Source organism: Canis aureus, chromosome 7 (assembly GCF_053574225.1).
Source record: "Canis aureus isolate CA01 chromosome 7, VMU_Caureus_v.1.0, whole genome shotgun sequence".
Classification (NCBI taxonomy): domain Eukaryota; kingdom Metazoa; phylum Chordata; class Mammalia; order Carnivora; family Canidae; genus Canis; species Canis aureus.
The window spans coordinates 63,817,113-63,842,277 of record NC_135617.1 but is presented as its reverse complement, the minus strand read 5'-3'; the positions used below and the strand labels follow the sequence as shown (position 1 = coordinate 63,842,277).

Here is a 25,165-nt window from a genome sequence, read left to right as displayed (position 1 = left end):
TAATTCAAGCAGACTCCAACCAGCAATGGAGGTGAATGTTTCCTGGAGTAAGGAGAAAGTTCCAAGTCTATGGTCTTATCCACCTGGCCCAAGGCAAGGCCATACTATAACACTGCACAGGCTGGATGCTGCACAATCCCAAGGGCACAATTCACAAAGATAATGATGTGAGTGGCAGCCCCTGGAATTATGCAACATGGAGCATGTGCTTGGAATACTAGAGTAAAAACTCATTTCCTATTTATCTCACCAAGGGCCCAAGAAAAGGGAGGGGATCAGACTTTTGGGGAATCTGCCCAGTGGAACCCCAGTGGAAAGAATTCTTCATGGAACTCTGCCTCAGTTTCCCCACCTCTGAACTTGTGAATACCTTCTACTCTGGGCACATTGGGCAGTGCCTAAAGTCCCCAGGTGTCCAGGAACTGTGACCTGATGGGTATTTGGAACCAGCTTCTCATCATAAGCTTGGGGAAGCTCTCCAGGTGGGGTGGTAGAGTGGGGGCTGATTCTCTGTGATGCTGGGGATCATACCACATTGCCCAAAGCCATAGGTACCAGTTACTCCCCCTACATTGGGAAAGTTCCTTCTCCAGTTTGCCCAGAGAGGGCAATGTCTAAAAAAAAGGGCTCTTCATTGCCCCAACCCCTTCTAGCCTAGATGCTTCCTAGTAGAGTTGGTTATTAACCACCCTTCTCTCTCTTTCTCTCTCTCTCTCTCTCTCTCTCTCTCCCTCCCTCCCTCCCTCCCTCCCTCCTAGCTTTTTCTTATCCTTTCTTCTGCTTGCACCAGGAGCAACCCCTGATTGCTGGGAGTGGCTCCTGGGGGGTGGGGTGGGTTGGGCAAGGAGAGGATTGTGGAACACATGCATACCTCAACCTTTCTACTTGGCTTGTTGGTTTCAGAAAGAACTGGGCTCCACAGAGGACATCTACCTGGCCTCCCGCAAGGTCAAAGAACTGTCAGTCATTGATGGCCGAAGGGCACAGAACTGCATCATCCTTCTCTCCAAGTATGTGTTTGCCCTGCCTCTTCAGTCCGTGGTGGGAGGGATGGACCCCCCCAGGAAGCAGACCCCTAAGGGTGCTAGAGCAAAAGCCTACAACAGAACTGAATCCCTGGAGGACAAGGGGTAGCAGAGGAATGAGGCGACAGCAGTCTCTGTGCTTCCCCTGCCCCTGAAGTCCCCTGAGAATGGTAGACGACCACTGATCTAGAACCTTTTCTTGGGAGCCCATGTTCAGCAGCTGTGTGAGGCTCTACAGACAGGAAACTGCCCAAGTCATGAGGTCTGACCAGCCTGATCAGCGTCTGGCAGCAGAGTTACTCTAAGCCCATGGAGGGCCCCGCTAGGCTTAGGCCACAGAGCAGCATGATCTCAGCCCCCAAGCATTTCCTGCGGCTGCCGAACAAACAGGGCAGTATCTGTACTAACAGCACAGCTTCTGTGCGGGGCCTCCCGCCTGAGCCAGGGTCAGAGGGTACTACCACCCATACTATTCTTAGTACTGCCCCAGCCTCTCTGGGACATCCATTCCCCTTTCTTCCCACAGGCCCCAGGCCTCAGTTTCTCTCTCTTAAAGGTAGGGGAGAGTTCTGTGACTCCAGGGCTCCAAGTGGTGTGCATCTGGAGGGGATAGGGAAGGGGGCTGTGTGTGTGTGTGTGTGTGTGTGTGTGTGTGTAGGGGTTGGCTTGTCCCTCAGACAGCAAGATGTATGGGAACAGCTGTGTGGGAGCTGAGGCGCTGTCAGAAGACCTGAGAGCTATTCTATCTTCTGACAATGAAAGAAGCAGGAAACAGCCCCCTCTGTGGCCTGCCGATATTCCCATCCTCCCTTGGAGATGCAGTAGGTATTTTAGGCATAAGGAGGAGAAGGATCAGAAACCTTTTGCCCTCTTTGTCTACATTAGAGATGGCCCTTTTACTCCCAAATGTCCCTACCACTTATGTCAGAGACTCAAGCAAGAGACCAGATTCCAGTCAATACTTAGAGAATAAAATACCCAATTATTAAGTTTATGGAGTAAACTATATGAGTTCAGTTAGGGAAGGCTTTGCAGAGGAGGTAAGGGGAGAGCACTATGGAATATACTCCCATGTTCACGTGAGGGAGAGAGCGCAGTGGAGGGGAAGGGCCGGGGTCTGTCCTGAGCAGAGCGGCCAGGCCAGGCTGCTCAAGGGGCAGGGTTTTGCCTTAGGTTGAAGCTTTCTAATGAGGAGATCCGGCAAGCCATCTTGAAGATGGACGAACAGGAGGACCTCGCTAAGGACATGCTGGAGCAGGTGAGGCCCCTCGTGGGGAGGGGTTGGGAGCTGAAACTAGGGGGCAGCTGCACTTCTTCCTGCCCACAGAGAGGCCAAGACTCTTAGGTCAAGGGGAAATCAGGCTGGAGGATAGAGGAGTTGAAGAGAAATTTATAGATATTCCCTGGACCAGCCATTCTGAGGGGATGTCAGGAGAGACTGCATCAAAATAACTAAAAAAAAAGAAAGAAAGAAAGAAAGAAAGAGAGAGAGAGAGAGAGAGAGAGAGAGAGAGAGAAAGAAAGAAAGAAAGAAAGAAAGAAAGAAAGAAAGAAAGAAAGAAAGAAAGAAAGAAAGACTGCATCTTTTCCAGGGAATTGAGGCCCTTGACAGGAGATATGAGCTATGATCCCTCCTGGGTCTCAAGGCAAGTCAGAGTGACCCATAGTCATATATTCCCCAAATCTCTTTAACCTCAATTTATTGGGTCCTTCAAGAGAAACCTAGAAGGCACCAAATAAAACCACCATCAGTTAGACCTCATTAGAATTAAGAACTCTGTTCATTGAAGGGTACCATTACTAGAGTGAGAAGACAAGCCAGACCGTAGAAGACATTTCTAGGAGCTCTACAAATCAGTGAGAAAATGACAAACAGCTTCACTTGAAAATGAGCAGAAGACTTGAACGGGTACTTCATGAAAGAGAATTTCCAAGTGGCTTGACATTCTTAGCCATTAGAGAGTTTCTTCTATTAGAGAAATAGAGTAAACACACTGAGGCAGAACTACACACCCACTGGAATAGCTAAAATTGAAAATACTGACAATGCCAAATGCTGGCAAGGGCGTGAAGCAACTGGAATTCTCATTGGGTATAATAATTTGGAAAACAATTTCGCAGTACACACAAAGGCTGAACCTACCCTACTGCCTAGCAGTCCCACTGCTAGATGCAGAGATATAATGCAAACATTGACTATAAAAGATATACTCAAGAATATTTATAACAGTTTTATTCATGGAACAACCCAACTGTCCATCAATAAGAAAGTGAATAAATAGACTGGTATATTCCTACAATAGAATACTGTTCAGCAATGTATAAAAAGCAAACTACCAATACTTACAGCATGGATGAGTCCCAGACAGTATGTTGTGTGAAAGAAGCCAGACATCAAAGAAAACACACAGCATGAGTCCATTTATGTGAAGTTCAAAAATAGGCAAATCTAATCTAAGGTGATAGAATTTAGTTGAGTTTATAGTGGGGGAGGGGTTGGCTTATTGAAGTGATACAAGAGAACTTTCTAGGGAATGGAAATCTAGATCTTAATCTGGATGGGGGTTCAGTGGGTGGTTTTGTGAAAACTCATTGAATTGCATACTTAAGATGGATGAATTTTGGGGTGCTTGGGTGGTTCAGTTGGTTAAGCATCTGACTCTTGATTTTGACTCAGGTCATGATTTCAGGGTCCTGGGATTGAGCCCTGCATCAGGCTCTGTACTCAGCACAGAGTCTGCTTAGGGTTCTTCCTCTCCCTCACTCTGCCCCTCTCCCCTCGCCTGTGTTCTCTCACTCTCAAATTAAAAAAAAAAAAATCTTTAAAAAAATATGGATACATTTTATATAAATTATACTTCAATAAACTTGGGTTTTGTTTATAGAAAAACAAATCATTGAGCCGTGAACCTAAGAACAGTATACTTTATATATTTCATCTCAGTTTTAAAAAGTGAAAAAAGAAATGTCTGGAGCTGAGTGTCCTGTGGTCCCCTTTAGGCAGATGAAGAATAACTCTCCCACATGAGGATGCCTCTCTCTTTTAAGGACCCTTCCCCATCTTGAGCGTGTTCAGTGTGTGTGCATCCATGCATCACATGCTCATATCAGCTTCTCACCAGTTTCCTGTCTGACCTTCATCTGCTCTTTACAGCTCCTCAAGTTCATCCCAGAGAAAAGCGACATTGACCTCCTTGAGGAGCACAAGCATGAAATAGAGCGGATGGCCCGTGCTGATCGCTTCCTCTATGAAATGAGCAGGTCAGGGCAGCAGGCACAGAGGAGGGGCTGGGAGTGCACAGGTAAAGGAAGGGCTGGAGCTAGCTCCTGGGGCTGGACAGGGCTGCCTCATGATGTAGCTTGCCCTGTCCACAGGATCGACCACTACCAGCAGCGACTGCAGGCCCTCTTCTTCAAGAAAAAGTTCCAGGAGCGGCTGGCTGAGGCCAAGCCCAAGGTGGAAGGTATGGTTGAGGATGTGGGGAGGCCTAGAGCGGAGAGGCATCTGGGAAGGCCCAGGGGCAGCAGTCAATGAATAGAGATGGAGGAAAACTTTTTTATTCTCAACCTCCACCAAAAAAAAAAAAAAAAGAAAGAAAGTAAGAAAGTAAGAAAAGAAAGAAAGAAAGAAAGAAAGAAAGAAAGAGAAAGAAAGAAAGAAAGAAAGAAGCCAAGGACAAAATTTAAAACTAGGATTATTATAGAAATAGCACTTGTTTACATTAGCACATGTGCCAAACACGTGGCATGTTTCCTATACCTCAGCCTGTACACTCTCCAGGGTGGGGGATCTGTTGACATTTGCCCCAGCATGGGGAAGAAATGCTGAATAGATGATAAGAGCAAGCACCTAGAACAGAGCCTGCCTGGCATGTATTGAGCTCATCATTCTTTACCCTGCCAAGAGGGACTAAGTTCATAGAAGACCCCTGGACACATTATTTTAAGTGTGGGCTACTCAGAAAAGTTGGAAATAAGCAAGGTAATCCCTGGAGGCATCTGGTTTTCTGGGTTTGGGAATCCTTCCTACACAGGCCTTTCCCAGATGGGCACTTTGTAATTCAATTAAAACCATGTAACAAGCACTGCATGAAACATTCCACATGGATGGTCTCATTAGTCCTCACAACATCCCTCTGGGTGATCCATTCTCTCATGTCTAAAATGGGGACATGCTGCCTGAGGCCATGTTACCAGTGAGTGGTGAAGCCAGGATTGGAACACAGATGTTCTTCAGAATTCATCCCTCACTCCTGTCCTGTAGTACTTCATAGATGATGGCAGAGGACATAGGGGCAGGGAGTTGGGGGAAAAGGCAGGCTGGTCCATCAAGACCCACAAGTAGAGAAGCAGGAGAGGCTGTGAGGCTCACTTGGAGGGAGGACAAGACAGGACAGGAGAGTAGAACAAGAGAGCCTGAGCCCAGGATGTTGAGGGGGATAAGCTGGGGGCAGAGCAGAGCATGGGCCCCCTCTGCTGGACACCAGGGCTGGCCAGCACTCCCTGGGATGCCCAGTCCAGAGAATGGCCCTTTCTGGAGCTGCTTCAGGGAGGCTTCAGGGTCAGGGTGGTTGGTATGTGACAGAGCTGGAGGCAGACATTTTCTGCAGTCTGGCTCCTGGAGATTGCTCCCTCCACACACACGTGTGCATTTACACACACAAGGGAACTGCATGCTGGCTATAAATCCTAAGTAACTGTTCTGAGGGAAAAGGATTTAGATCAGCAGTGACTCTGCAGGCCCGAGGTCTGGAAGTACCTTCTGCCCTGGTGATAGGTGAATCCCTTACCTTCATACAACCTTCTCTGACCTCCTGCAGACTGTCTTTGGGGCATGAGGCATGGATATGGGGATCAGCCAAGACATTTGCTCAATCATTTATGTCTTGAGTCAGTGGAACAAATGTGAGCAACTGCCATTTGGAGTTGTGGGACCAGACTAGGTTAGCCACTGGAGTAGGGTTAATTTCAGATAGTCTCAGAGCCCACTCCTAAACTCTCCCTAAAGGTTAGTCACTGAATGCTCAGGAGAATCTCCCTTTAATATCACACGAAGTAGAGCAGTTCATGTTTTGGATGGCAAAACCTGCTGGGAAAGGTAATAATTGCTCTGCTGTAGCAATGGCTGCTAGCTATTCTAGAGTGATCTGGATGTCTCTTCCTCTGAGAAAAAGAGGTGGCTGAGGTTGTATCTTACAGAATCAGGTCAGTGGTTTGACTAGAGGTGGAGACAAGAGGATTGTGCAGGAGTTGGAATTCATATTTTTCTTTCAGTTCTAGGAAATATCCTGGGAAAGCTAAGATCTGGCCTATCCCAGCTAGTGATAGCTATTGATACCTTTCCCACCCCCCACACTTTCCAGCAGGGCCTCAGGGTCCATTGTCAAAAGCCAATTCACCAAATATGACAGATTTGCCAATTCTGTGAATATATTCATGAAACATATTTTTTGTGAATATATTCTTATGACTATGTTCATTGTTGAATATACCAAATTTACTGATTCTCATTTTGAATACATTTACTGAATATAGTCAAGATGAATATGGTTTCAAATGTAAACATTCTTATGAATATATTCACGAATATATTATTCTTATGACTATATCTAAAATGCCTGCATTGCAATGGGAGCTTTCCCATTTATGCTGATTTCCTTTGAACTCTTGTCAATTTCTGTTTTGCCAACATTTTAGCATTTTTAGGGAGATTCTTTCGCAAATTTCTCAAATAGCATATCAACCTTAGAAAAACTATCCCAACCAATATAAATTGCCAAAAACTTTTAAAAACTACTTATAAAAGTAAACTTTTAATTCAAATATGCATATAGAAATGTGCATAAATCACAAGCATCCTACTTGATGAGTTATCACAAAGTGAACTCACCTGTGAAAACACTCAGGTCAAGAACTGGAATATTGCCAGCTCCAAACAGCCCTTCCTCATGTCCGCCTCTCAAACACTATCCGTTGTAACCATTGCTCTGTCTCCTCTAAAGGTTTTGTTTGTCTTGAACTTTATGTAAACGGTATTCCACAGTATGAATGATTTTTATGTTGGTTCCTTTTGCTCAGCATTATACTTGTAAGTTACCCTCTTGTTACAAGTAGCAGTGACTTACTCATTTTCAGTGCTGCATTTAATTCCATTGCTTGAATATCATTTTATTTAACCAATTTATAATTTAAGAAATGACTAGAAACCACTCTAATAGTCATCAAGAGTAATGCTGTTGTTAGATCAGAGAATATGCACATGTTCAATGGTAGCAGCTACTGACAAAACTTTTATAGTTTCTTTTTAAAATTTAAAGTTACAATTTTATTGCCCATTTCATAATGTGTATAAAGTATAGTTGACACACAATGTTACATCAGTTTCAGATGTACAATATAGAGATTGTATGTTATGCTATGTCTACCATAGGTGTAGCTACACTATATAATGCCATTACACCATTGACTATATTCCCCATGCTGTACATTTTATCTCCATGATTTATTTATTCTATTACTGGAAGCCTGTATCTACCTTTTCCCTTCACTCATTTTGCCCATCCCCTCACCTTTCTCCCTTCTGGCAACCATTTAGTTTATTCTCTGTATTTATGAGTCTGTGTCTGGTTTTTGTTTGTTCGTTTTGTTTTTTAGATTCCACATATAAGTAAAGTCATACAGTGTTTGTCAGTCTCTGACTTATTTCACTTAGCATTATACCCTCTAGATCCATCCATGCTGTCACAAATGGTAAGATCTTATTCATTTTTATGGCTGAGTAATATTCCATTGTGTGCATCTTCTTTATTGGTGTACTGGAAAATTTCCCCTGGCTTTATTGAACTATGATTGACAAATAAAAATTCTACATATTTAAGGTGTACAAGTGTATGTACCTGAGATTCACAATTGTATATATTTAAGGCAATGGCTTTAATTCCAGTAAAATTAACGTACAGTGTTCTGTTCAGTGTTAGGTATGCAGAAGACGGGATTCAACAATTCTATGCATTACTCACTGCTCTTAACAATAAGTCCACTCTTAATTACCTTCATCTATTTCACCTACCCCCCACCCACCTCCCCTCTGGTAACCACCAATTTGTTCTTTATATTTAAGAGTGATTTCTTTGGTCTTTTTTCTTTGTTTGGATGGTACTAGCACATAAATAGACACATAGATCAATGGAACACAATAGAGACCCCATAAATAAAACCCTAATTATATGGTCAATTAATCTACAACAAGGATGGCAAGAATATGCAATGAGAAAAAGTCTTTTCAATAAATAGTGCTGGGAAGCCTGAACAGCAACATGCAAAAGAGCAGAACTGGATGATTTTCTTACACCATACACAAAAATAAACTTGAAATGGATTAAAGAACTAAATGTGAGGGCAGCCCGGGTGGCTCAGCAGTTTAGCGTCACCTTCAGCCCAGGGCGTGATCCTGGGGTTGGGATCAAGTCCCACATCAGGCTCGCTGCATGGATCCTGCTTCTCCCTCTGCCTGTGTCTCTGCCTCTCTCTCTCTCTCTCTCTCTCTCTCTCTCTCTGTGTGTGTGTGTGTGTGTGTGTATGTCTCATGGGGAAATAAATAAAATCTTTAAAAAAAAGAACTAAATGTGAGACCTGAAACCATAAAAGTCCTAGAAGAAAACATAGGCAGTAAGGTCTTTAACATCAGCTTTAAGAAACATTTTCCTAGATACATCTCCTTTGGTAAGGGGAACAAAAGCAGAAATATACTATTAGGACTATACCAAAATACACAATTTATTGTGTATACAATAATTACAAATTACAAATACAAATTACACAACCATATTTTCTTTATCCATTCATCTATTAGTGGATACATTGGTTGCTTCCATTTCTTGGCTATTGTGAAAATGCTGCAGTAAACATAGGGGTGCAGATATCTTTTTGAATTAGTGTTTGTATTTTCTTTGGGTAAAGACCCAGAAGTGGAATTATTGGATCATGCAGTATTTCTATTTTTAATTTTTGAGGAACTTCCATACTGTTTTCCTAGTGGCTACACCAATTTACATTCCCACCAACAGTGCACAAGAGTTCCTTTTTCTCCACATCCTCTATAATACTTATTATTTCTTGTCTTTTTAATTTTAGCCATTCTGATAGTATAGGTTAATATCTCATTGTGGTTTTGATTTGCAATTTCCTGATGATCAGTGATGTTGAGCATTTTTTGGGGTGTCTGTTAACCATCTGTATGTCATCTTTGGAGAAATGTCTATTCAGGTCTTCTGCCCATTTTTAAATTGGATTTTTTGGTGTTATATAAGTTTTTAAATATATTTTGCATACTAAAACCTTATCAGGTATACTGTTTGCAAATATCTTCTCCCATTCAATAGGTTGCCTTGTTGTTCTGTTGATGGTTCCTTTTGCTGTGCAAAAAGTTTTTATTTTGATGTAGTCCCAACAGTTTATTTTTGCTTTTGTTCCCCTTCCCTAAGAAGATATATCCAGGAAAATGTTTCTAAGATCAGTGTCAAAGAGTTTATTGCCCATGTTGTCTTCTAGGAGTTTTATGATTTCAGGTCTCCCATTTAGGTCTTTAATCCATTTTGAGTTTACTTTTGTGTATGGTTTAAGGAAGTGGTCCAGTTTCACCAGCACTCCTTATGGTCTTTTCCCCATTGTAAATTCTTGCCCCCTTTGTCTTTCTCTTTCTGCTTAATTACTAGTGTATAGAAATGCAATCAATTTCTGTGTATTCATTTTGTATCCTATTTTACTGAATTCATTTATTCCAATATATTTTTAACGGAGTCTTTACAGTTTTCTATGTATAATATCATGTCATCTGCAAGTAGTGATAGTTTAACTTCTTCCTTATCAATTTGGCTATCTTTTTAAAAAAAATTATTTATTTATTTATTCACAAGAGACCCGCAGAGAGAGGCAGAGACATAGACAGAGGGAGAAGCTGGCTCCCCATGGGAACCCTGATGTGGGACTCGATCCCAGGACCCAAGGATCATGACCTGACCCAAAGGCAGATGCTCACTGAGCCACCCAAGTGCCCCCAATTTAGATATCTCTTATTTCTTGTCTGATTGCTGTGAGTAGGACTCCCACTACTATGTTAAATAGAGTTAATGAGAGTGGGCATCCTTGTCTCATTCCTGATCTTAAGGGAAAAGCTTTGTTTCCTACTATTGAGTATGATAATAGTTATGTGTTTTTCATATATGATCTTTATTATGTTGAGGCATGCTCCCTCTAAACCTACTTTGTTGAGAGTTTTTATCATGAACAGATGTTGAATTTTGTCAAATGCCTTTTCTGCATCTACTGAAATGAACATATGGTCTTTATCCTTTCTCTTGTTGATGTCATGTATAATGTTGATTTATAAAGATTGAACCATCCCTGCATCCCTGGAATGAAACATACTTGCTCATGAATGATTTTTTTTTAATGTATTGTTGATGCAGTTTGCTAGTATTTTGTTGAGAATTTATGCATCTATGTTCATCAAGTATATTGGCCTGCAGGGTTTTGTTTTTTTGTGGATTTCGTTTGGTTTTGTTTGGTTTTGGGTTTTTTTGTGGGTTGTTTTGTTTTGGTAGTGTCTTTGTCTGCTTTTGGTATCAGGATAATGCTGTCTTTATAGAATATATTTGGAAAATTTCCTCCCTCTTCTATTTTTTGAAAGAATTTGAGAATAGATATTCTGATTCAATTTTGGAAAATTATATGTTCCTAGGGATTTATCCATTTCTTTTAGGTTGTCCAATTTGTTGGCATATAACTTTTCATAGTAGTCTCATAATCCCTGCTATGTCTGTGGTGTTAGTTATCACTTCTTTCATTTCTGATTTTATTCATTTGTGTCTTTTTTTTTTTTTTTTTTTTTTGAGGAGTATGACTAAAGGCTTGTCACTTTTGCCTGCCTTTTCAAAGAACCAGCTCTTGGTTTCATTGATCTTTTCCATTTTTAAGGCTCTATTTCATCTATTTCTGCTCTTTTACTTCCTTCCTTCTAATCACTTTTTTTTCTAGTACTTTTAGGTATATGGTTAGATTGAGATTTCTTTTTTATTTCTTGAGGTAGACTTGTATTGCTAAAAATTTCCCTTTTTGAACTTTTGCTAAGTCTCAAAGATTTTGGATAATTTTCATTTTCACTTGTCTCCATGTATTTTTTTTTAATTTCCTCTCATTTCTGATTGATCCATTGGTTGTTTAGTACATGTTATTAGCTTCTATGTGTTTGTTTTCTCTAGTTTTTTTTTTCTTGCAATGTGTTCAGAAAAGATGATATGGTTTCAGTCTTCTTGAATTTAATAAGACTGTTTTGTGGCCCAACATGTGATCTATCCTGGAGGAATGTTCTATGTGCACTTGTAAAGTGTGTTCTGCTGTCTAGGGATTGAATGATCTGTGTATATCTGTTAAGTCCATCTGGTTTTATGTGTCATTGAACAACTCTGTTCCCTTATTGATTTTCTGCCTGGATTATCTATCCATTGATGTAAGTGGAATGTAAGTGTATTATTGTCAATTTCTCCCTTTATGTCTGTTAATAGTTGCTTTATGTATTTAGGTGCTCCAATATTGTGTGCATAGATATTTACAGTTGTTATACCTCTTGTTGGATGGATTGATCCCTTTATCATTATGTAATACCCTTCTTTGTCTTTTATTGCAGCCTTAGTTTTAAAGTAATTTTAAGTATTGCTACCCTGGCTTTTTTTTTCCTTTTTCTTCCACTTCATGGAATATCTTTTTTCTATCCTTTCACTTTTAATCTGTGTCTTTATGTCTGTAGTGAATTTCTTATAGGCAGTATATAGGTGAGTTTTTTTTAATCCATCATGCCACTCTATGTCTTTTTATTGGAGCGTTTAGACCATTTGTATTTAAAGTAATTATCAATAGTTATATACTTTTGGCCATTTCGTTATGTTTTCTGGTTGTTTTTATAGTTCTTCGCTGTTCCTTTCATCTTTTCTTGTTCTCTTTCCTTGTGATTAGTGACATTTTAGTGTTAATCTTGGCTTTATTTTTGTGTATCTATTACAGGTTTTGGGTTTGTGGTTACCATGAGGTTCATATATAATATCCTAAGTATATAGCAGTCTATATGAAGTTGATGGTCACTTAAGTTTGAACATATTCTAAAAGAATTTTTTCTACTCCCCCTTCCACATTTTATGGATATGGTGTCATATTTTACATATATATATGAAATTTATATATATAAATTATATATATATATATATATATATATATATATATATATATATTTTTTTTTTTTTTTTACTTCCAGTTATGGCCTTTTCTTTTCCACTTAAAGAAGTCCCTTTAACATTTCTTGTAAGGTTGGATTAGTGGTGATGAATATCTTACCTTTTGTTTTCCTAGGAAACTCTTTTTTCTTTTCTTCAATCCTGAATGATAATTTTGCTATGTAAAGTATTCTTGGTTGTAGATTTTTCCCTTTCAGCACTTTGAATATATCCTGCTACTCCCCTCTAACCTGCAAAGTTGTTGCTGAAAAATCAACTGACAGTCTTAGAGGGGTTTCCTTTGTATGTATCTTTCCTTCTTTCTTGCTGCTTTTAAAATTCTCTATCTTTAATCTTTGACATTCTAGTTACTGTGTGTCATGGTGTAGGCCTGCTTGGGTTCATCTTACTTGGAACTCTGTTTCCTGAACCTGGATGTCTGTTTCCTTCCCCAGGTTAGGGAAATTTCAGCTATTATTTCTTCAAGTAAGTTGCCCCTTTTTTTTCTTTTCCTGGGACCCCTATCATGTGAATGTTTGTTCACTTGTCCAAGAGATCCCTTAATCTGTCCTCATTTAAAAACTTTTTTTTTTTTCTCTTCAGCTTGTTTTCCATTACCCCATCTTCTAGATTGCTGATCTATTTTTCTTCATCTGCTAATCTGTTGATTCCCTCTAATGTATTTTTCATTTCAGTTATGCTAACTCTGAAATTTTTGTGTATTTTCTCTTTGTTAAAGTTCTTACTGAGTTCTTCTACTCTTCTCTCAAGTCCAGTAAGTATCTTTATGATTATTATCTTAAACCCTTTATCAGGCATACTGCTTATCTCCATTTCATTTCATTCTTTTTCTGATGCTTTGTTTTGTTTGGAGCGTAGTCCTCTGTCTCCCCATTTTTCTTGACTTTCAGTCTTTATTTCTATGAATAGTTTTTCTCTAAAACGTGAAGGACTGGTCTTGTGTATGGTCATCCCCTGTTTAGGCTACATGTGTCTTTGGCTAGCTATTGCTGTGGCTGGTGTGGGCTGAGGATCTGAGGGTACTCTGTTCTGGGGTTGCCCTGGTGGGATGGCTGGAACTGAAGTGGCTGCATTCCAGGGTGGCCCTGGGGCTCTGTGCACAGAGAGTGTCCTAGAAGGATAACTGAGGCTGAAGTGGGTACAAGCTGGGAGGTCCTGGGGATCTCTACATCTCTACATTATAGCCTTCTTTTTTATTTCTTTTTCTTTTTCAATCACTTACTTGTAAGTGCTTTTGAAGATTTCTGCAAACTTTTAGTCAGATGGTTCTCATTTTATCTCCAGAGCAGCATCTTAAGGAATGTTCAGTTTGGCGTAAGCTGAAAATCATGGGATGGTTTGGTGCTCCTATCACCACACTTAATAATCAAAACACATATTCCATAACTTGTAGCCAAAATTTCAATGTAGGATTTGTATCCCAATTTTATGCATCTGCCCTAAGTGCATAATAGCTGAAGATGGGCCAGAGCATCCACATTGGAATGAAATATTGAAGTTTTGGTTACTGTTAACCTTAGTTTGTATTTCTAGCAAATGTATTATTTAAGGCATTGGAGAGAAATTATTAAAATGCCTAAAAGTTGGGAAAAAATTTAAATTACATTAAACAATGTCAAGTAAACTATTAAAGATACCACCAACTGCAAGGTATACCATTATATTATAGAACAAAAATATAGAAATACTGGTGACATATTATAATTTAAGTGACAGGGATTTTTTTCTCCCCCCCAAAAATAAATAAAACATCATTGCAAAAGAGGTACATGTAAAATGCTGAAATTAAAAATTTTAAGCTTAAAATAGTAAAAGTATTATATTCTTGTGTATATCCTTAGAAAGACTATAATAATAATCTTTGAATATATACAAAAAAAAGATATTCTTAAATATGTTAAGAAGAATTGGCACATTCTGAGAATAGGTTGTTGAATTGGCTTTTGGCAAGTTTTCCCGCTTCCCACTGGTGGGTATGGAATAGATCAATTTGTTGAGACTAGACTTTGTGGTGGCATCATCCTGGAACTCAAGAGGACCAGCTGCCCTGGCCTAGTCTCTGCAGGGCTCTGACCTGTCCCTCCTCTCCCAGCCATCTTGCTGGCCTCCCGGGAGCTGATCCGCAGCAAGCGTTTAACACAGATGCTTGAGGTCGTCCTGGCCATTGGCAACTTCATGAACAAAGGGCAGCGTGGGGGTGCCTATGGGTTCCGGGTGGCCAGCCTCAACAAGATTGCAGACACCAAGTCCAGCATTGACAGGTGGGACTCTATCTGCTTCTTTATCTTGCATCTCCCTAGACCCTGGCCTCTCCTCTCCTCCTCCCATTTCCAACCCAAACTCCTTACATTTTCCCCCTGACCCCTCCCCTTAGTTTCCTCCTGGCCCTCATTCCTTTACCCCTGACCTTTCATCCACAGAAACATCTCTCTGCTCCATTACCTGATCATGATCCTGGAGAAGCACTTCCCTGACATCCTGAACATGCCCTCAGAGCTACAGCATCTTCCAGAAGCCGCCAAAGTCAAGTGAGGGGCACTTCCAAGGCTTCTTTCTCCCTGTGATCACAACACTCTTGTCTAGATTTCCTTTATTGCTATTGTGGGATGACTAGGAATGGGCAGTGTCTCAGGATCTGCTTTTAGGAGAAACAAATGAAGCCTGACTACTTGCTCTCAAATCCTTATTTCAGGGATGCTCCTGGAAAACAGTGCAAAGTGAGCCAGGGGTGAGAAAAATACTATTAACAAGTATTAAGCCAGTTACCTCTGGATCAACTGGAGCTTAATCCCTTCAGGGAAGCCTGTGAGACAGCATAGGACACTCATTTGACTTATTCAAGAGGTCAGGGAGCTAGGATAGCATACCCCATTTTCTGTCAGTCATTGGCTGAGTATCACTGGGCAGAGCATAACTCTGGCCATAGGTATAGGCAGAGGTAGCTCTGGGCCCCAGAGAAAGTGGTCATATCATTGGAAGTCAAGACTCTTCACTACGATGGATGATCCAGGGAGATATGGATGTGTCACCAATGATATCTGCCACAGGCAAGAACACAGACTCGAACAGCCATAGGCTTATAGAAGCATCTCCAACAAAAGCAGAAGTGCAGTGGAAAATGGTTAATATGCAACAAATGCTTCCTGCACATGCAGGACACCATGTTAAGAATTTTAAGTATTACCTGGTGGTATTAAAAATAATTCAAGTCAGAGGCCATGTGTTAGAAACCTAATATTCAGCATAACATTTCTGATCTGAAAGGATCTTTAGAACCTAAGTTTTAGCCCTTTTATTTTGTAGAAGCACAGAGGCGAGGTGATTTGCCAGGTCCACACATTAGTGACCAAAGCAGGGCTGGAACATGGGTCCACTGACTCCAAGGCCATTGTACTTTGCACTGCCATCTTCCTGAACCACTCTCCGCAATTCTTCCTTCCTGTATGTCTCCCCACAGCCTGGCGGAGCTGGAGAAGGAGGTGGGCAACCTCAGGAGAGGCCTCAGAGCAGTTGAGGTGGTGAGTACATCTATGCCTGCTTGGGGTTTGAGGGGGTGCTGTTAGAGGCAAAAGCTGCCCCTGCTGCCTGTGTCTTTGCTGGAGGCTATACCCTGTGCAGTTATTCTAGCATCCCAGGAGGAACTTTGGGACACAGAAATGCATCAGAGAGGGTCTACTGTCTGGAGATCCATCATTTTACCAAGTGCTAGGCAGCAACAGAGCTAGCCCTCAGGAAAGGATGACTGGATTATTTAGGGCTTCAATTTAGACTCTCAATGAGGAAATATCTGAGACTGGCCAGGTCACTGTCTAGCACATCTATTGGGCACTAGAGTAGAATGAACCATAAATTGGCCACATGCTTAAGTCTGATTCAAGTAGAAAGACTATTTATATCCCTTGGAAGCCAATTAGGTGGAGGTAGCACATAGTGTAGGACACTGGGCACAACTATCCCCAGAAATTCTTGCCTTATATCTCTTCTTCCTGGACCAGTAGTGGGCCCAGGGGCTATGCCCAGGTGTGTCTAGTCATCACCATTCCTGCTCTGATGGCTTCTCAGATATTCTCATCTCTGGCCCTAGGCTGGGCTGGTCTCATATGGCAATGGTCCCAATCCTTTGTCCTCCACATTTAGGATCTAGAGACCCTTTCCATCTTTACTGGGGGATGGGGGTGGTATGCAGGTAAGGGGAAAATGACCTTAGAGAATGAAGAGAAGTATGAGAAATAATTTTTCATTGCCACTATGATGGTGGTGGGGCCAATTTCCAATTTATAGCCCTTTTAAAGTGCTACTCAAAGCATGGCCTGTGACCAGCAGGATCCACACGAGCTAGAAAATTTAGAAATGCATCCCACACTTGAATCTGCATATGCACCACCTGTGGGTTTTATTAAAATGCAGATTCTGATTACCTAGCCCTGGGGAAGGACCTGAGAATCTGTATTTCTTCAAATTTCCCAGGTGATACTGTTGCTGGTCCCATACCACACTGGGAAGCAAAGGTCTAGAGAAAGAAAGATGGCAGTGGTGTATGAGGGATAACTCTCACAATCTTTGCTACCCTTAGAATTGTGAGGCTAGGCAGGCAAGAGGGGTGGGAAGAGTGATGGCCCCCAGAATTCCTGACTTTTATGCTGGTACCCATCTAACCAGCACATCACTCTCCCTCCTCAGGAGCTGGAATACCAGAAGCGGCAGGTACGGGAACCAAATGACAAGTTTGTCCCAGTCATGAGTGACTTCATCACCGTCTCCAGCTTCAGCTTCTCAGAGCTGGAAGACCAGCTGAATGAGGCCAGGGAAAAGGTAAGTGTGGCCCAGGCCCCCAGTCTGACACAGCCCCTTTTACATAACACACAGCACCTCACCCATTGCTATTCCAGATGCCCCAGAGGGACAAACCCAGAATCACAGAGCTTTGAGGATAAATAATTTTCTCATTCCCGTAAGAAAAGCAACAACAACTCTGTTGCAAAGATCCTAGTCTATTCATCAGGTGTAGCTACTGTGTGGTCCTTTACATTATTTGTCTCAGGACCTACCTTATGATTGTTAAAAGGTTATTACCCCATTGGACAACTATGTACACTGAGATCCAGAGAGGTTAAGAAACTTGCCTGAAGTTTCCCGGCTGCGATAGACACGGCTGGGTTAGAATCTTGACTCAGGAGCTCAGCTTTGCTCATAGGTGCTGTGCCTCTTCCTGGCTTCTCAACACCAATATCCCCATGGACCCCATCTGTAGGCGGTCCTATTAAAACATGGGTCCTCGCTCAGGAGGCCTGGAGGGGGCCTGAGATGCCCATGCTGGTGCATGGAGCACACTCTGGGCTGAATGAGAGGTGGTAGCTGTCCATAAATGTCAGGATAGCGACTGGCACATAAAATTATAGCTAACACTTTACATCTATTAACTCACTTCACCCTCACAACACTATGAAGTAGGATCTATTGTCCCCATGTTATAGTGGAGGAAACTGAGGCACAGGGGAGTTAAATTAGCCCAATAACTATATGATCCCTGGGGTCCTTTTGAGTTTGTGGCCTTAGGAAATACTTCCCAAGGTCTGCAGCTCCCGATCCCACACCTACATCCTAATAGACCCATTGGTGGCTGTGGGCAGCCTCTGCCAGCCAGCTGGGATCCCCCAGCTCCCCATGGCACCAGCCTCAAGCTTCTCCTTTAGCCTTGTCCCTGCCCTGATGATAGCAGGTGTCTCCCCCTCCCAACCTTGGACCGGACTCTACTCTGACTGTAACCCAGCCTACCACATAGGCCGAGCCCGCCCTGCTTGAGGGGAGACTCTCACCAACCCTTCTTGCCCTCACAGTTCTCCAAGGCCCTGATGCACTTTGGGGAGCAGGACAGCAAGATGCAGCCAGATGAGTTCTTTGGAATCTTTGACACCTTCCTGCAGGCCTTCTCGGAGGCCCGGCAGGACCTGGAGGCCATGAGGAGGAGGAAGGAGGAGGAGGAACGGCGGGCGCGCATGGAAGCCATGGTGAGAGGGCTGGGCTGAGCGGGGTGCTGCTGAGGGAAAGCAGTAGGAGGTGGGGAGACACAGGCTGTCTTAGGAAGCAGCAAAGTGGGACCAGGTGGTGAATACAGGCATCAAGGTGCCCAGCCTTGGAGTTACAGGCCGGTTGGAGGGTTCATTTGACACTTGGGCTGTGGGTGGCTGCTCTGGCCTCAGCTGGCCTCTCACTCTTCCTCCTCCTCCAGCTGAAGGAGCAGAGGGAGCGGGAGCGGTGGCAGCGGCAGCGGAAGGTCCACGCAGGCAGCACGCTGGAGGAAGGCGGCGAGTTCGATGACCTGGTGTCAGCCCTGCGCTCGGGGGAGGTTTTTGACAAGGACTTATGCAAGCTCAAGCGCAGCCGCAAGCGGTCAGGGAGCCAGGCCCTGGAAGTCACCCGGGAACGGGCCATAAGCAGGCTAAATTATTGACCTGGGCACTGGCCACAGCAGGAGGTGGGAGACGGGGCTGGGCCGAGGGGCTGAGCGGAGGCAGCCGTGATCCTTAGACAATTTGGTGCTCGGGTTAAACGAGCCCTGGGCTGGGCCCTGGGGGCAGGGCCATGTGTGGCAGGACCAGGTGTCCCCGCAGGTCTCCTGTTCCGTTACTCTTTCTGCATCCCGGCCGCCCAGGGTCCCTCTGAGGCAGACTTGGACGGCCCCGGTAGGCCCTGCAGAAGGAGCCCTGCCTCCCCACCCCCACCCCCACCCCCAGCAAGGGCACGTACGTGTTGGCACGCAACTGTTCCAGATCTAGACTGGACTGGTCCACGGGCCTTGTCCAGATTTCATGTGCAGGAGGGAATTCATGGTGGGGTGGGCCCCCTGAGAGCCCGAGTGAGAGAACGCAGGCCCCCATCCCCCAGAAGAGGCTTTAATGGAACACTGAGCTGCGGGCAAAGTTTCCTCTTGGATGGAGAAGGAAGAGGCATTAGATAGTCTAGCTAGATCGGTTTCAGAGAAAGTGCTGGGAGGAGGATGCAGAGACCAGGTCATCGGGACACAGAGTAGCAGTGCTTGTTTCCTACATCCCAAGCCCTTTAGTCCCTCTCTTGTATATCTTAAGTCTCTCCCCCTTCCTTCCCTACTGCCACCTCCCTCCTATTTACTAATCCTGAACCTCAGAACACTCACTTTTGGGTTCCCACGACTATGGTTCATGATCAGGTACTTGATGAATCTGGTTAGGGAAGGGGTTCAAGAAAGACCCCACTCATTACCACACCTTGTGCCTCGGGCATGAGGACCCTGGAACAAAACCCTCCTCTGCACAACCCACCCACTCACTGTCTTGATGTGGGACAGCACAGGTGTTGGCTGGGCATTCTGATGGCCCCTCACTAGAGGGCAGCACTTGAAGGCCTGGCTAGACTCACGGGCTCCCTGGTCCACAGTTTTAGGTTCATCAGACCCCAAACTCTTGCTCTAATGTCTGCCTCAGGGCAGACGCCACGGAGACCTCCCACTCTGTCCAGCCTGCAGAAGGCCACTTCAAACCATGTGGACCTGGCTGAGGCTGGCCCTTGGGTGTCGCTTCCAGAGAAGATCCAAAGGGCCAGAGCTGCCCTCTGTATTTACATGCAATCTCAGGCATTCGGACTGGGAGCCAGAGCAGGCAGGGGAAGCCAGGGAGGCGGAATACAGAGGAGAAAGCCCAATTTCCCTGGGGGTGCACTGCCTAGAGGAAACAAGGGCAGAAAGCTGGGTACCAGAGATGGGGGCTGGGACCCACCTCTCAATTCAGTTCTTCAGTCTGCCTTCCAAGGGGTCCATTCTGGTCCTCCCATCCACTCCCACCGTCTGTCCTGTGCATCTTGAGCTGTCCTTGGTTGGGGTGAAACAATGGCTATGTCTAAACTAAACTTCTATCTTCTCAAAGAAGGCAGGAGAGGTCAACTCCATCAAGCCTCTTATTTTCAATACATTTCTTCCCACTGGAGTTGACCTATCATCCTCGGAGTCCAGCCTCCCTCCATCAACCAGCTCCTTGCCATTCTATCTTCCTAACCTTCTCTTTGTTTCTCACCTTCCAACCTATTTCTCCAGCTCAGGGTTAATGCCAGTGGCCACAATGGTGGGCTAGGCCCACTCTTCAGCTGCTTATCTTTTCCCTACATCAGACTCCTGAGATAGGGCCAGAGTAGCTGCGGGGGCGGGGGACAAGAAACATAGGGTTAGTGAGCCCAGCATGTGTGTTGGTTTGAAGGGGGGAGGGATGTGAGCAAATGCACGCCTGGCCAGGCTAGATGGGAAGAGGCCATCCTGGAGTCCAGGTGAATGCAAGATGAAGGCTTCCAGGAAGGGCAGCTGCAGAGGGCTTTGTTATACCCATCTGTATGGCCGACAGCCCCCGCTGCAAGAAGCTGGTGATGGGAAGGTGGGGTGGGGGGGGCGGTTCTCTGAAGGTCCTCTCCCAAACTGGCTGGGCTGAGGCCAACCTACCCTATAGGGGCAAAGAATGGGGGAGGGCTCCTCTTCTATCCAACAGCATGTCCGAATTGTGGCATTCCCACTCACCGTGGAAGACTGGATACACACCAGGAGAGACAAGGAATATAGAAGTTGTTCAAGACATCCTGCATCCACAGAAAAGCACACTTTGGTTTAACTGTTTACAGAGGACACATACCTTGTTCCAGGGCTCAGGCTTCTCACCCCGAAAGATTTTTCCTTTTCTATTTATTATTGTCTAGCTCTGGCCAGTAGAATAGCCAGATCTACAACAGTGCCTTGGACCATGCACCATCACATCTGAGTCAGCCAGGACGGGCTGGTGCCCCGTGGAGATGGTCGAGTTGGTATCTTGATATGCTAAATGTTTACACCTACTATATTTGTTCCTTAGTCTTTCCTGTGTCCTTCTCTCCCCCACCTGCCCCCTTCAGGTACATTTCTCCAGCTGTCTAATTTTGTGTTCATTGTAAAATTCAGTTAACCTAATCCAACCTGTCCCCTTCTCGGCAGCAGCACCCGCTCCTCCTCCCCGGTGAGGGAAGTCAGGCATGTTTGGGACAGCAGGAGGAAAAAATTCTCCAGCTGGAGAGGGAAGGGGTCTGGTCCAGGCTCTCCCCATCCCCATCCCATTTTTACCAACTGGGGTGCCATGACTGTTCCTCCAGCCTCTACCAGGGACGCCTCCATGCCACGGCTGCTTTCACCAAGCTGTCTCAGACAAGTGGGGCTAATGTACAAAATCTGAAGCATCCTTTTTACCTGCACCATTTTTATAAGAATATATTGTAATACTAAAAAATATTAAATCCGTACCATCCCCATCCAGCCTGCCTTCTTCCCATGCGGGGACTTGAGGTGTGCTGGGGAGTGGTCAACAGCTAGTAGGAGGTTGGAGCCAGTTCATATCAACTCTGAGAGCACCAACTGTTACATTTTCAAAAGTTTTGCAAGCCAATTCACATTGTATTGGTAGCTTGAAATCAGCCAAAGAATTTGGCTTTTTCTTTTCCCAAGAGCTGCTTGTCAAACATTCGCCAGCATACGGGGGTATAGGGCAGAGGGGAGGCAGGCAGGGGGTGCCACTGGGGATATACCCAAAGCCGCCTATTCTACAAAGGGAGCCCAGCCAACCAGTCCAGTGTTTGGGGATGTGCATACCAGGAACCTCTAAGTGCACCCCCTTGATCTCTAATAGCAAAACCAGTGATGAGCCCGCCACCTGACACCCACTACAGGGGGTACATCTCTGGGGCCTCCCACTCCACTCCCACCTTCTCCCACAGGGAAGACGAGGGATACTCAGAGAATGTGCCCCTTTGGCTTTTCTAGCATCCTTCTTGCTCCTCTTCCCCCGGAGGGGAGGGGTGGTGGTGGGCATGAATTCACAGCAGCTCGGTGCACTCTGCACAGATAGTCCTCATTCTTGCATCTCCAAAGTTGGCATCGTGGCTTTATTTTGTGCGCTGTGAGGGTGAAGGCAATCTTCAACTCTCTTCTTTCCCTGATATGTTCCAGAATAAAGGGGTGTGGGCAGCGGGTGGAACAGCAGTGCACAGGGCCAGGGGTGGGATGTGTGCTTGGGTCAGGGATCCCCAGGGCTACTGCTCATGTGTGTCCTGTTCAAGAGGAAGGGACCTAGGAAAAGGAGCTGGCAGCAGGATGAGTGCAATTGTTAAGCCAAAACCCTGCAAGTTTGATGGGACACAGACTCAGGCAAAAGGAGAGGGTAACTGGCCCCTTCAGAGGGGTGGTGGAGAGGCAGGAAAGGATGGGGTTGTAGCTCCAGGCTCAGGAAGGCAAAGCTGCTTTAGAGGATTTGTGGAACATTCTTAATGCAAACCGTGCATTTCCCTCCTCAAAGTGGGTTCCCTCTGCTTCATGAGCCCTTATTCTCTCCCAAAGAAGGAGAAGAGAAAACCCAAAATGAGAAGTGGAAGTTAGGGACTAGGCTGTCTGAAACCGGACGTGTTATCTGGGGACTACTTCAGACAATGTGATTTTTCAGTTCTCTAGCACTGCTCATGGGGACCCCCTTCCATGACTGTGGTGTCCAGGAAGGCTGACAGGAGGCTGAGCTGGTCACTCTAGATCATATAGCAGGAAAGGGGTGGGCTGACCTTGGAGATAAACAGTGATGGGGTTACAGGAACTTGCTGGAACCACATCCCATCTTGACCCGGCTGGGCTGGGAGTGAGAGGCAAGAGCTCTAAGTTCGATGGAAGTCCCCCCGCTGACCCCCAGTCTTGCTAAGGAGTTTGATCTCACCCAACACAATGTCTCTGCTGACAGCCTTGCACATGTCGTATAGGGTGAGGGCGGCCACGGCAGCCGCGGTCAGGGCTTCCATCTCCACCCCGGTAGGGCCCCAAGCCCGGCAAGATGCTCGGATCCCCACGGCATGGCGTGCACCATCCAGCTCCAGCCGTACCTGGACATGGCTCAGGGCCACGTGGTGGCACAGAGGGATCAGCTGGCTAGTCAGCTTGGCGGCCTGGACTCCGGCCAGCTGGGCTACCACCAGGGCATCCCCCTTCTTTAGCTGGTTCTCCTGGACAAGCTTGAAGGCCACAGGCCCCAGGAGGACCACGGCTGAGGCCACAGCCACCCGCTCTGTGTCTGGCTTCCCACCCACATCTACCATAGCTGCCCGTCCTTCTGTGTCCACATGGGTTAGTTGGTCCGAGGTTGGCAGGGGTCCTGAGGGGGTGGCAGGAGCCCCGGACACTGCACTAAGGCACTTTGGGTTGGCATCTGAGTCTAGGTGGGAACTGCAGTGTCTCTGAGGGGAGTTGGACCACCGTTGGCCCAGAGGAGGGGTCCGGGAGACCCAGCATCCTTTCCACCAAGTCGACATCCGGTTGGAGAAACTCACTCTGTGTCTTATACCCTGAACGTGAAAGGGGTCCTGGGAGGAAATGCTTGGAATGGCTGGTGGGGAATCTTGGAGCATCAAAGGTAACTCTGGAAGGCAAGAAGGAAAGAGAAGAGAAACGGAGTCCAAAAAGGAAGGGTTTTTTGTCGTCCCCCACCCCACCTCTTCTCCCACCCTTTCCCTGCCCACCCTGAGTTCTTGCTTCCACACTGGAGAAGAGAGGGGTGAGGAGCAAGGAGTGTAGTGAGGAGAGAAAGCAGGAGGTATGCAGACAGAGAGCCCCGGGATACAGGTCTGCAGCCCCCCATGGCAGGCGGTGTGCAGCAGTGTTCCTGGGCCCATGGGGGGCAGTGGGTGCACTCCTGGGCTCCCCTCCCCACCAACTCCCTTGTCGTTGAAGTTCTCTTCAGAATCACCTAAAGTCTGAGGCTGCAGCCTGATCACATGACCTCTCTCGGTCACTGCATTTTCTGGAAGCTACAGTGAGGTCTCAGACTGAATTACCAATCACAGTTACTCCTCTTTACATTCTCTATGCAGGGTAAATAATAAGTACCTGGTGTCCAGGGAAGATAGTAAGGGAAATATTGTATCTATTTCAACAAGCTCTTTCAGGCCCCCTCAAGGACATCAGAAGAACCCACGGAGTGACAGGCCAATCCAAATGGTGCCGAGGGCCGTACTCAAAGGGTGGTCCAGTGTAGAAACATGGCCCAGACTTCCCAAATCCAACTCCGAAATGACAATAGCCCCAAGTGATTCACGTGCACATGAAAGTCGCAGGTCCTGTTCCAGGCAACCCCTGGTTTTATAGAAATCAGACCAGCTTATTATTCTATGTCCTTGAGAGGAGTAATAGATCTTATGAAGCAAATAGGCCTCCCAACTTCTGGCTTCCCAGGTTTGGGTCCCCATCTTGCCAATGTCAGAGGTACAACCCTCCTCCACAAAGGCATCCCCAGCTCCTTGCCATCAAGGTGTGTCAGCATGGGTCAAAGTCCAACTATAGGACTATGATGCTGGAAGTGAGGGGAAGAAGAGAGACGGTCAAGTTGACTTCCCAGTGGAGTGTTTTGGTGAGCTGCCTTCCCTTCTCTGGGAGGCTGGTTTGGGAGGCAGCCCACTCTAGCCTGCCTTCCTCTGGGCCCGTGCATTCACTCACTTGGTTCCAAACCCTGGAGAAGAATCCCTTTCCCTAGTTTTTCTCACTACTTTCTCTTGCCTGGTGGTATAGTTCAGAAGCCCAGATCGGGCTGTGGCCAAAGGGGCAAGGCCTCCCCTCATCTAGTCTGGGCATTTGGCAGAGCAGTAGCAGCATCCCTAAAGCTCCTCATGGATCAACCAGTTCCCCCAGAGAACACATATGACTTTATGCATATAAGTTTCCAGGAGTTAAGGAATTAGGCAGTTGAGATCCCGGTTGCCTCCTCCTGAAAAGATCAGGAACATTCTTAGCTGGCTGCCCCAAGCCCTGCCCAGATCCTGTAATAGCATCTAGGCTGGGAGGTT

General features: G+C 45.3%; 2 protein-coding genes across 10 annotated transcripts in view; one reads left to right on the top strand and one right to left on the bottom strand.

The window, feature by feature from the left end:
- Positions 1–21,604, top strand: part of DAAM2 (dishevelled associated activator of morphogenesis 2) — a 115,618-nt gene extending 94,014 nt beyond the window's left edge. For all 6 annotated transcript variants that reach the window (XM_077904130.1, XM_077904131.1, XM_077904132.1 and 3 more), the window contains 10 exons: positions 904–1,010; positions 2,199–2,283; positions 4,180–4,286; positions 4,401–4,489; positions 14,403–14,571; positions 14,731–14,838; positions 15,768–15,828; positions 16,991–17,122; positions 18,148–18,318; positions 18,540–21,604. In XM_077904130.1, the coding sequence (XP_077760256.1) occupies positions 904–1,010; positions 2,199–2,283; positions 4,180–4,286; positions 4,401–4,489; positions 14,403–14,571; positions 14,731–14,838; positions 15,768–15,828; positions 16,991–17,122; positions 18,148–18,318; positions 18,540–18,761 (1,251 nt within the window). In that variant the 3' untranslated portion in view covers positions 18,762–21,604. The remainder of the gene's footprint in view (positions 1–903; positions 1,011–2,198; positions 2,284–4,179; positions 4,287–4,400; positions 4,490–14,402; positions 14,572–14,730; positions 14,839–15,767; positions 15,829–16,990; positions 17,123–18,147; positions 18,319–18,539) is intronic.
- A 599-nt stretch (positions 21,605–22,203) lies between these two features.
- MOCS1 (molybdenum cofactor synthesis 1) overlaps positions 22,204–25,165 on the bottom strand; it is a 34,717-nt gene continuing 31,755 nt past the window's right edge. For 3 of the 4 annotated variants that reach the window (XM_077904145.1, XM_077904146.1, XM_077904148.1), the window contains one exon: positions 22,204–23,745. In XM_077904145.1, coding sequence (XP_077760271.1) covers positions 22,991–23,745 — 755 coding nt within the window. In that variant the 3' untranslated portion in view covers positions 22,204–22,990. The remainder of the gene's footprint in view (positions 23,746–25,165) is intronic. The other variant, XM_077904149.1, reaches the window with a different exon arrangement.